Raw genomic sequence first — 12,948 nt, forward strand, 5'->3', positions numbered from 1 at the left:
TTGGAAGATTCGGAGAAATACAGAGGGATACTGGATGGGAGATAAGGGACAGAACATTTCTCTCTGCAGTCCCTTGCTATTTTCCCCCTACAGGCGGCGCTGGCGAGTATTGCGGCGAATGCTCTTTTTCTAATGCTATAGGCCCACAGGAGTCAGCATTCCTCCTAATCCCAGATCTTCTGTCCTTAGAGGGAGTAGGTCTGGACACCAGGGCAGCGTCAGGCAGAGGAAGATGCTGCTCTTCTGGTTCTTATGCCACAAACCTGGGGTCCCCCCCCCAGAGTATTAAAGAAAAAAGTTGCTTCTCAAAGAGGAGAGGGACCACAGGCTAACTATAGTTCCCCTCATTTTAGGGGTCTCAGCAGCACAGGGATGTCTATAGATACATGCTTGGTACATCCATGGGATAATCTCTGACATTTACACACAATGGGTGCTGTAGGAATGTATGCAGATGGTAACAGTAGATAGATATTGCCCCTGCTCTCCAAAAGCTCCCAAAAGAAAGGGCTTGCAGCCAAGGAGAAAGCCCAACTCATCACTACTGTACCCCAAACCCACCAAACCAGCTTTCGTCGGCTTTTCCTTACCTTCATTGAAGGTATCTTCAGTAGAGATGTGGGTGAGTGGGGACTGAGGCCGGGAGTCCCCACATAGGGAGTAGCTGTGCTCTGCCTGGATGAGAGGAGCAGGAGAGGCTGGAGCTGGCTCCACCTCCATCATCTCGTTTTTCTCAGAGAGGAAGGGATCATTCAAAAGCTGGCCCAGGACATTCTGGGAAAACTCATCCAGAAGTTCTGTGAAATGCTGTAAAACACACAGTGGTAGAACTCAGTTTCTGATAAATAAATGACGTTAGGCAAAAGCTCAGTTAAGGTGGGTCACTGAGGCTTTGCCCCAAGTCAGTGACATTAAGGGAATATAATCACTCATTGCAGTAGTCCTCCAACCAACCAGACCAGATACCACCCTCAGAGTCCAGCTGCCATAGTACCCTTCTCCCAGGACCCAGTAAGGTACCCCCAATTTGCCCCTTCTAATCTTCCTGTCTTCTCCAAGAAGAGTCAGGGGTCAAAGGCACAGGCTAGACCTCGGGAATTGCCTGTTCCCTTTAACAGTGTTTTCCAAGTGGGGAGGATTGTTTTTCTTTGCCCTGAGTTGTACAGTTGGGCATGGAGACCCAGGTTATACTTTTTGTGAGAGATATCCAGGATCGTGGTAATATTGAGATATACCATTGAGGACTTTCCTAAACTCCAAGTGAGTTTTCCTCATCCAGTCCATCCTACTTCCCCTGGCAGCCTTTCCAACCACAATATCCCAGACCTTCTGCCCAGAGGTCTTGGGGTCTCCTTCTTCCTTTATCCCACAGAAGTGCTGCGGCAGGGCTCTCCCCCTTGAAGGGTCATATGCCCCCAAAATCTATTTTTCTCAGGCACTAAAATTCCTAGTCACAGCTCTGAACTGCCATTTACATTCTGGGACCTAAGAAGAAAATAATTCCTTGAAAATTAGATTTGGCCAACAGAAGCTAATGAATCCATGAGGACATTAAGAAATAATCAAAGTCAAAAGGAAAAAATGTGAAATATCTCATAGAAAAAACAACTGAACTAGAAAAACAGATTGAAGAGAGATAATTTAAGAATTATAACCTAACCCTAATTAAAACTTTATTTATTTTTACAAAATAGCTTAATAGTAATAACCATTAAAAGCTAGAAATAACCTAAATATCCCCAAACAGGGAGATGACTAAATAAATTTTGGTACATTAATGTAATGAAGTTCTATAATGCCATTAACACCAACAAGTATGAGGAATAAAGATAAATCTGGAAACACCTTTATGAAATTATGCAAAGGGGCAAAAATAGAGCCAAAAGAATGGATTACATTGGGATGGCTAGGTGGCACAGTGAGTAAAGCCCCGGATTCGGGAGGACCTGACTTGGGTTCTGGCCTCAGACACTTAAGACAAAAAAACTAGCCATGTAACCTTGGGCAAGTTACTTAAACCCAATTGCCCTCCAAAAGGCAAAAAAAAAAAAATGGATTACATACTTATGACTATATAAGAGGAAAACTGAATGAGAAAAATTAGACAAAGTATCCTGAGTGTAAGGTACTTAAAAGGAGTGACAGAAAAGTAGTTACTTTTCTTGTCATTTGTCCTAAATAATTAAACTGTCAATGGTTACCTACTCAGTGTGATTGGTTGCACTGATGTTCAATGTTGTTGTAAATTTTAAAAAGCATTCAATTTAAAAATAAAAAGGACATTAGAAAATTATCTTCCTTAGCAGGCACTTAATCAGTTCAATATGAAAAATAAGTGCTAGCTCCCCCTCATCTTCTCAGAATTCTCTGAATCCCTATAACAATTAGGGACCATTTGGTAATGAGGATGAAATGCTGGATTGGAAGTCAGGAAGCCCTGCGTGACTCAAACTAGTCACTAATCCTTTCTAGACCTACGGTTCCTCATTTTTAAGACAGATGAGAGACAGACTAGATGATGTCTATCTTTTCCAGCTCAAATTCTAAGATTTGTGTTTCATAAATCAGCTGTCCAAAAAGCCTCCAATCTTTTCCCATACAACATGTGGATATTTTGAATGAGAGGTTCTGCAATGCTCCAACAATCTATCAGCACTATGTAATGATGTCCTCAGAGAGTTTCTCTTCCTTTAACACTGCAAGCTTCTCCTGCAAGCTACACGAAAATACCCTCAACCACTTTATAATTCTGACACCCAGGTCTTTTTTTTTTTCCAAGCTAAAAGAAACACCTTCTATAAGACCTCCAAGTGTATTAGCTATATGTGGAACTCCATTAAAAAAAAAAGTGCACTGGAGGAAAAGTGAAGAATTTTAAGGTTTTTGTCCCATCATCCCTGGGACAGCAAAGGCTTTACAGTATAGAAGAAAGATCACTGGACTGAGAGCTCTGGGTTTCGTTTCGACTCTGCCAATAATTAGCTATCCAACTTAAGCAAATCACTCCAATTCTCTCGACTTTCCAGTTTTTGTCATCTGTCAAATGAAAGTGTTGGGCTTGATGATTTCTAAAATCCTTTCTAGTGTGAACATTCTATGATTCTAGGCATGTGAGATAAAACACTTGGAACCACCCATCTGCATATGTAGAGAAAGCAGTTCCCCCAAATCCACCCACTTCTACAGTCATTCTACAGGTAGTTTCTTTTCAAAAATGACTCTTAAATAAAAGACCTGATGAAAAAAGTACCTGCTCCCCGCATCCTGGTCACCAAAACCATCTTTGGGCAGCTTAAGGTGCCTTTAGATTGAACCCTTGTTTGGTCCACCTTAACCCTTAGGTTATTAAATAATTGTTATTAAATATTATTAGATGATTAATCATTAGATAATTATTAATAATGGAAGAAGATGCCTACAGTCAGAGGCACTGGGATTGTTCTATTCCCAAGTCAGAGAACTCAGTGCTTCTCCTACTCCTAATAACCAAAGAATCTAAAGATTGGAAGGGACCTTCCATTTATTTATTATTATATTATATATTTAATATATAACAATAATATTATTAATATTATATAATTATTATTATATCATTTATTCCAGACTATATCTCAACAAGATTCCCTCTCTGTGCCACCTATCCTTGAAAACCTCCAGGGAAGGGAAATTTGACATCTAGTAAGACAAACCCATACTACTTTTGTACAACTCTGATTGTTTGGAAGTTTTTCTTTATATCTGGCCTACATGCACCTGCTGCTTTCAGTTCTGCTTTTGGAGCCAAGTAGAATAAGTCTAATCCCTGTTCCATGTGGAACCATTCAGATAATTAAAGACTGCTATCATGTGCTCTCTAAGCTAGTCATCCCCAGTTCCTTAACATATGCTCACATGGCATATTCTCTACTCCTCCTTAGCATATACTATAGTTTATCTATGTTCTTCCTGAAGTAGAGCACCCAGAACAAATGAACCCAGTCCCCCAGGTGTGACCTTACTAGAGCAGAGAATAGTAACAATGGGGATGTGGTCTGAACTCCTAAAAAAAAGACCACATCTTTGGGATCTGGACCCCAAAAAGGAAAAGCTCCTGGACTTTCCCACATGGCCCAGGTCCCTGGTGTTCACCTGGGACACCCAGTCCTTCCTAGGTAATCCTTTCATTATTCTTTTTAGAGGTTCAGATCCTGTCCCCATTAGTAGAACTCTTTCCTCTCTTGTTCTTGACAATCCATCTTTATTAACATTGCCCAAGAATTCATTGACATTTTTGGCTCTGCCATGCCATGAGCTTGTAATACACTAAGAGGCAACATAGTATAGTGGAAATACCTTTGGACTCTGGAGTCAGAGGACCTAGGTTTGAATCTTACCATTTACATTTACTACCAATGTGGCCTTGGGCAGCAATCTTAACCTACCTCAGTCTCAGTTTCCTCATCTATAAAATGAGAGGGTTGAAGCAGACATCTTAGGTTCCTTTCCAGTTCTACATCTAAGCACTGGAAGGAACCTCAGATATCATTTATTCCAGGTTTTATCTCAATAAGATTCCCCCTCTGTGTCACCTGTTGTAATGCCAAGCAAAGGCAACTTCCCAAAGGTTCAAAATACCAACATAGCTGCACTCCATTTTATTCAGTGACAAATTAAGAACAGAGAAAATCAAAATACAGCATTCACCAAGTGTAATTCAATAATTTCTAAGTACTACTCCACCCCTGGAAAGTACATTCATTCAGTCAATCCCAAAGTCCCTCTTCTCAAATGGAGATTAGTTTCCAATCATAAACAAATTATATTCATTTGGTCAGTCACAGAGCACAAAAAAAGTCGTTTCCCACCCCTGGATCACAACTGAAAAGGCCATCTACCCCTGAGTTACAACAAGCTTAAGCACAGCATTTAATACCCAAAGAGAGGTCTTTTCTTCATCTTGACAAGAGGCAAGTTCTCAGCAATCTCTGTTTCTGGGAAGACAGCTTAACAAGGACACAAGATACATTGCCAGTGTCCTCATTAATTCATTCTCTGTCTGCAGAACAGTCCTAGTACCCCTGGAAACATTAGCAAAACCCTCTTCAAGGATTTCTGTAAACATACAACAAGAAAATCCTTCTTCAGGGCTTCTGAACCAACAGCAAGGGTCCAAGGCCTCTCCAACAACAGCACTGTCCTTCACCAGGGGACACAATTCACTCTCTGTCTGCAGAACAGTCTCTGGACCCCTGAACCAGCAGCAAGGTTCCAGGACTTCTTCAACAACAGGACTGTCTTTCACCAGTGGACAAATCTGGCAAAACAACATCAAAACAGACAGACAAAGTACCAGCATCACAGCCATGTCTCCTTAGTCCTTGGCAGCTCCGGTTGGCAGCTCTCAAAAGTCCTGGGCAGTTCAAACTGGCCCTCAGGAATCCTCTCTCTCACTCTGCCTCCAAGATGATGCTTCTAAAAACTTTTCTGCCTCTCTTCCTCTGCTTGTGCCTCTCCAAATCCAGGGCACCAGCTCCTCCCAGTTCAGCCCTCTCTTTTCATGCGAACAAGTCCATCCCACAAGTGGGATTTACAAGCTCTGGGTTTTAACACTCAACTTGAAAACCAAGCCAGTACAGGGGGATCTTTAAATTCCATTACTATTACAACTGTCCTTGGAAACTTCCAGTGAAAGAAAATTTGACATCTAGCAAGCCAATTCATCTATCCTTCTATGATCCTTCTCATAGAATCTCTTATCTAGTCCCATCTCTCTGCCCTCCATATTTGTGAAATTGATTGCTAACACATGGATTAGTTATATTTATTCATATTAAACTTTCTCTTATTCAACTGGCTAAGTATGGGTAGCTGAAATTTTTAAAATGCTAACTTTGTAATCTAGATATGTTAGTCATTCCTCCCAAATTCATAGCATTTGAAAATCTGACAGATAAGGCTTCCTCAAAATAATTAATAAAAATGCTAAAATGCACAGAGCCAATGAATCCCTAAGGTCCTTCATCAGAGCCCTTTCTCCTTTACAACAATTACTCTTTGACTCTAGTCATGCAATCAGTTTTGAATTCACCTATCATCTAGCCTCTACTTATCTTATCCACAAGGGTAGCAAGAGAAACTTTTTTAGCAAACATATTGCTAAAATTGAACTATGTTATGTCTACAACATTCCCTCTGAGTTACCAGTCTAGTTACCCTGTCAAAGAAATAGATTTGGTCTGGCATGACTTATTCTTGTTGAAATTACACTAGCTTTTAGTGTTAAATGTTTCTCTTTCTAAATGCTCAAGAACTATCCCTTTAAATAAAAGTTCTAGAATTTTGCCAAGAACAGAAATTAGGTTCACTGGGCTATAGTTTGCAGACTCTCCTTTCCCTCCACCATTTTTTAAAAAGATCAGGACATTTGAACTCTTCTAATCCCATGACACCCTTCCCATTCTCCAAAACATTTCAAAGTTCACCAATCACAGTTTCAAAATCATGCCTGTCCATTTTTTCAGTACCATAGAATGTAGTCTGTGTTGAACAAAGGACTTGAACTCACTAAGAGCAATTAAATGCTGTCTAATTGCCTCATAGATAATAGGATTCCACACCCACCAACCTCCTTCCCAGTCCAAAGGTCATTTTTCTTGAAAAAGAAAACAAAAAAAAAAGCTGAATAGCTCAGTCTTCTCACCAGAGTCAATTAACCTCATCCTATTCACCCTAAAATGAAATCCAAATCCTTTGATCTTCTTTTGCTTTTAAAAAGGTGGTTTGGCAGCAGCTAGGTGGCACAATGAAGAGAGCACTGACCCTAGAGTCAGGAGAACCTGACTTCAAATTCAACTTCAGACACTTGACACACTTACTAGCTGTGTGTCCTTGGGCAAGTCACTTAACCCCAATTGCCTTGCTTTCCTCAATCCAAAAAAAAAAAAAAGGTGGTTTTGTTTTTGTTTTTTTAAATAATGTCTTGTTGTTGTTTATCATCAGTCTCAGCTGATTATGGTCTTTAGAGTTCCTGACTTGAATCTTATAGGAGCATTACTTAAATTAAGACATTACCCCTAAAGTCTCCCTTTTTCATCTTCTGGAATAATTTATGCTTATGTCTTCAGAACTTCATTCTTGGGAGCTTCTTGTCCCTCTGGATTTGACCTTCTTTACATATTAGGTCATTGATTTGAATCCTACCTACTCTTTTCCTGTGAATGCTTTGAAATCCACTCTCCCCAAATCTAGGCTGAAGCTGATTCTGCCTGTTTGTCTTCACCTTCTATATTGTGAACTCTATAATAGACTGGCCACTTGTCTGCAGTTTAACATCACGGCTATTTCAGCAACTAGTCGTTGTGGGTAAGAGCCAAGTTCAGAATAGTAGTCCCTCTAATGGCTTCTTCCACCTTTTAAAAGGTAGACGGTATGATACGTCAGTAAGTCTGCTGTGGTTTTTGGCAGACAGAGAGCTACGGCAAACATCTGGGTATCTGAAGTGCCCCCTTCACATGACTCCATGCCAAACTTGCCATCTGGGTCCTCAAACACTGGATCTAATTCCTCCTCCAGTTGGTCTGTAGTATATACATCTATGACAATCATTTGCATTTCATCCTCCACTGAACTTTGTACAAATAAATATGCTTTCCAGTATCTTTTACCACCAAGGTTCCTGGCTTTCTCACACATCTTCTTAATATACAATGCTCCTCTCCTGCTCCTTTGATTTGTTCTGTTCCTTTACAATCAGGGCTCCCATCCCATTAAGGTCAGAGACCTTTAAGGTCAAATTTGCCTCCCTACCTTAAGATCTCTAGTCTATGCTTTTTGTGACCCATACTGTGTACGTTTGTACACAGACATCTGATTTATTCTTGGCTTTTATTGGATACTGTCTCCCACAACTTTTTTTTTTTTTTTTTGCCTTTTGGAGGGCAATTGGGGTTAAGTAATTTGCCCAAGGTTACATGGCTAGTTTTTTTGTGTGGGTGTTAAGTGTCTGAGGCTGGACCCGAACTCAGGTTCTCCTGACTCCAGGGCCGGCACTTTACTCACTGCCATCTAGCTGCCCTCTTCCCACAACTTTCTAATGCTCTCTACCCATCTTCCTACGGTTCTCACCCCTTGTAAGATTAAAAAATTGGATTAGATGGGACTTCAGAGCTCTAAATTTATGATCTATGGTTTGCTAAATTGTGTTTCCAAGAAGCCCAAAGTCTGGCCTGAATAGACAAAATTTTCCAGACAGTGTATGAATACATTCAATGGAAGGTCCTGCAATGCTCCAACAATCTTTCAGCACCATGGTAATGACGTCCTCGGAGATTTTTCTCAACCACTTCATACTTTTGACATGCCAAGCTTTTCTTTCAGGCTACCTGAGAAACCCCTCAACTACTAGACAATTTTAAGACTAAGATCTTCACCACCACCACCCTCCTACCCCCAGGATACCTGAAAAAACATCCTCTCAAAGAGCATCAGCTAAGTGTGAAGCAAACAAACCAAAAAATACACCTTAGAGCAAGCATGTAGAACTTTGAAAGTTTATCACATCAGCCACAGGACAGCAAAGGCTTTGTAATCCAGAGGAAAGAACACTGGACAGAGTCCAAGAGACCTGGCTTTAGTCCTGGCTCTGCCACTAATTAGCTAGGTAGCCTTGAGCAAAACAATTCTTCTCTCTCTTTCTGTGTCACTCTGTCTCTGTTTCTGTCTGTCTCTGTCTCCCTTATTCTCTATAGTCCTAGGTTTGAAAGATCTATGTGGTGGTAAGTTTTCATTCTCCTCTCCCACTACCATCTTCAGACAAAAATCCTCCTGATCAGACCTGCAAGACTCCAGATAACTATATGTTTTTACTAGTTTTCGTTAGGGGCATATAATCTCTATCCTAGAGCTCCTTATTCCCATATTCTAAACTGTAATCCAGAAACCCAAGTCCCTTTCTCAAACACTACCTTTTTAGCCAAATTCAGTTTCCTAACCCACTTAACTATTCTGAATTCTCTTCTTTTAATCAATCATAATAATGAAAACATCACTATAAATTCATAATCCTTCACAATGTTTCTTAGTATGTTTCTGTATATTGCACATATATAATCTATATCAGATTGCTTGCCCTCTTAGAGAGGTGAGAGGGGAGGGAGGAAGGAAGAAAAATTTGGAACTCAAAATCTTATAAAAATGAACATTGAAAACTATCTTTACATGTGATTGGTAAAAATAAAATACTATTTACCCCCCCCCCAAAAAAAATTTAAGGGACAGCTAGGTGGCACAGTGAATAGAGCCTTGGAGTCAGGAGGACCTGAGTTCAAATTTGACCTCAGACACTTAACACTTACCATCTGTGTGACTTTGAACGAGTCACTTAACCCCAATTGCCCTGCCTTCGCCCCTCCAAAAAAAAAAAGACAAAAAATTTTAAAATAGCCTTTTCAGAGGAAAAAAAACCACAATATTTCTCAGGTTCCTTCTGGGGGTATCATCTTTCTCCACATGAATCACCCTAAAAAATCTTAGGAAAGGGGCAGCTAGGTGGCACAGTGAATGGAGCACCGGTCCTGGAGTCAGGAGGACCTGAGTTCAAATCCAGCCTCTAATATTTAACACTTACCAGTTTTCTAGTTGTGTGACCTTAGGCAAGTCACTTAACCACAATAACCCTGCCTTCCCCCCTCCGAAAAAGCAAAAAAAAAAAAAAAACTTAGGAAGAAGATCTCTTTCACAGACCAGAGACAATGTCCCAGGAAGATAGCAAGGTTATTATTGTTTGTCACATTAAGAAGCAGCTGCCTCAGTACCTCTTTGAGGTATTGAGGGAGTCAATAATCACTGCCACTTGCCCCTTCCTCTTACTAACATCTAAAAGTTCCTTTTACCCACACTTCTAAGACATGCTAACTTTCTTGGTCAAAGAGATTTTCTTTAATCACTGACTGAACATGTCAACCTTCTACTAGGTCAACTCCAATGATTATTATTCCTAGGGCAAAACAAAAAAGTCCCTAGTTGGCATTTAAAGATCTTCACAATCTGATCCCACTCTAGTTTCCACATATTATTCCATAAACTTAGCTACTTAGCCTCTCTCTCTCTCTCTCTCTCTCTCTCTCTCTCTCTCTCTCTCTCTCTCTCTCTCTCTCTCTCTCTCTCTCACACACACACACATACACACACACACACACACACACTTTATACTAGCTGTCTTCCATGGTCTGGAATGCACTCTTTCCTCCCACTCTCTCTCCCCTACCTGTCTGAATCCCTGGTTTCCTTCAATACTTGACCCGAGCACTTCCTTCTTCATGAGGCCATCCATCCCTACTTTCACTGGGCTGCCCAAGCTTTCCCTCCAAAGTTGCCTAGTAATTGCTTTATATATGTACTGTATATGACTTTGTGTGCATGCTCGCCACAACTATGTTTGAACATGTTTTCTTTCCCATTAGAATAGAAGCCCAAGTGGGAAATGATTAGGTAATTCACGCATGTTTTCTATGTGCAGATTCCCAAGTATTATTTTCTTGGATCAAGGCTCTCAGTTCTCTTTTTGTTTCTGGAAGCATCCTGGGTTGTCTTGGGCATCTATAGCCAGATGTCCATAGCCCAACACCCTCAGTTTACCAGGGTGAACCAGATAGTCAAGCATTTCCTAGGATGCCAATAGGAAAACTCTCTTTAGCACCCCCTCTCATTCCAAGATAACAGCAAATTCAATCCTTAATCTAACATTTACCTTAATGTAATTAATGGCTTTTACTTCCACATTTACCCCCACTGAGATCTCTTCAGTGGTTCCTCATAACCCCACATGCAGCAACCAACTATGTGCTGGTCCCCCTCTACCCTGCCAGCTAGAAATAGGAAAAACAGGAGATGCCAAGCACATACTTTCAATTCTCTCCTTTTCCTTCTCCAAATACCTGGATCTCTATGTACACACGTAACAACACACATAGAATTGATACTACGGGTAGGGGTGGTGAAGAGTAACAGGGATCTCTTATGGCAAATTTTGTTTGCTTTAATTGGTGGGTGATTTGCTTTTTTTTTCTGGTATGCTGGAGGTATAAAAGTGTTCTTGAGTTGAATTGTGTTTCATGCCAAAACCACTGTGAAGAGCTTAGAGCTCCCCTATTCCCCTCCTACCTCCTACCAACCTCATCCTCTACACCCACCTCTAAGGTAGAAGAAATCCAATCAGATCTATTTCTCATAGAATAGGGGCCCTGCCCACAGGCCTGTGAGTATTCATTCACACAGGAGCCAAAGGGAGCAAATAAGACTATTTTTAGTATCATTCACATCGTTATTCCAATAATTGGCACAAAAAAAGTTCTATACTAATAATACAGATTGAGCTGGTCATATCACTTCTCTACTTAAAACTGGCTATTATTGTCTATCTCATCAAGATCAAACTAAACTCTTCTACATTCTGATTCCACCTTCTTTTTTCAGCCTTACCTATAAAACTACTCTGTCTCTTGAACACATCCTACACTTTTCTCCCTTCAAACATTTTTTTTTCTTTTTCTAATTAAAGGGGCAGTCCCTTGACTCACTTCTTTTTGGAGGGCAATTGGGGGTTAAGTAACTTGGCCAAGGTTACACGGCTAGCTTGTGTGTGGGGGGAAGGGGTTTAAGTGTCTGAGGCCGGAACCGAACTTGGGTCCTCCTGATTCCAGGGCCGGTGCTTTACTCACTGCGCCACCTAGCCGCATGCATTTTTGATGCCTACAAAATTCTCCTTTCCTAAACTTCACCAATTGAATTCCTATATATTCTTTAAAACCCAAATCAAATATCACCTCATTCATTGAGTCTTCCTTGTTCATCCACCCTTGATAATGAGCTTTTTTATCTCTAATTATAACATGATATTGTGTATTAGCTATTGCACTGAAGCTATCTGGGTTTGTGTTTTAATCCCTTTCTTTACTAGACTATAAGATCCATGAGGGCACGACTCTAATCTAAAGTTTACCTCTTTTCTACAATCTAGAATGTTATTCTATATGCAACAAGTGCTTAATATTTGTTGAAGTGAACACCATTAATGTGGGTACTTCCTGTACAATTCCCCAATGCCTTAGTATAAACTGCTTTGGGCAAAACAACAAAACAGATAAACAACATGTTACCTAGTTACCAATGTTTCCAGACTTAGTGAGATTAGCCTTCGGACAAAAGTCTGTCATTAATCTGTAATGGAAGCCTCTCTAACTTGGTAGGGCCTTCTGTGAACAAAATCTAGGAGAAGCTGCTGAATTAAATGTGTGGGAAGAGAACACTTTCAACCTAAAAGTTGAAGGGTGGGCCTGGGACTCATTCCAGAAAAGGATCTTTTTTTCTCCTTGTGATCAAATGGATAGAAGAAAATAATTCAGGACAGAAAATACACAAAAAGATGAAGAAGCCAAAAGATTAAATGAAAAGATTAGCCAGTTTCCCTGGAAAGAGGGACAGACCATTTAGAAGAGATTGAACAATGTTTTAAACCAAATTAACTCAGTCATGGAAAGCCATACCTGTCATTTATCTATATTATATATAGTTTTTATGATTGAAAACAAATGGCTGTATATCTATGCAAGTAGATACCTTGGAGAAAGAAGGACCATCCGAGAAGTGAAAGAGGCAAAAGATGATGAAAAGAAAGAGGGAAAGGAACAAGCATATATTAAGAGCTTACTATTTGTCAAACACTGTGATGAGCCCTTTTTGCACATATCTCATTTGATCTTCCCAACAACCCTTCAAGATAAATGCTACTGTTAGCCCTATTTTGCAGATGAGGAGACTGAAGCTCAGTTTCTACTTCTGTAAAATGAGGGGATTTAGAGGAACCAGCTCAAAATATATGACCCTCTAACTTGCACTGGAAAATAGAACCCCTCCACCTGGAAAGGTGCCAAGGACAGTTACAACACATAAAGCATTCAGGCAAAAAAAAAA

The 12,948-nt window shown here is 40.3% G+C and overlaps 1 protein-coding gene across 1 annotated transcript in view; it reads right to left on the minus strand.

Moving 5' to 3' along the window:
* The window catches only part of CREB3L2 (cAMP responsive element binding protein 3 like 2), a 170,340-nt gene that overhangs the window by 74,743 nt on the left and 82,649 nt on the right, over window positions 1-12,948 (minus strand). The window contains exon 2 of the mRNA XM_069086992.1: window positions 591-807. Coding sequence (XP_068943093.1) covers window positions 591-807 — 217 coding nt within the window. The remainder of the gene's footprint in view (window positions 1-590; window positions 808-12,948) is intronic.

This window comes from Petaurus breviceps, unplaced genomic scaffold (genome assembly GCF_028583685.1).
Source record: "Petaurus breviceps papuanus isolate PSGF00001 unplaced genomic scaffold, PetGlider_PUasm1.0 181, whole genome shotgun sequence".
Lineage (NCBI taxonomy): Eukaryota > Metazoa > Chordata > Mammalia > Diprotodontia > Petauridae > Petaurus > Petaurus breviceps.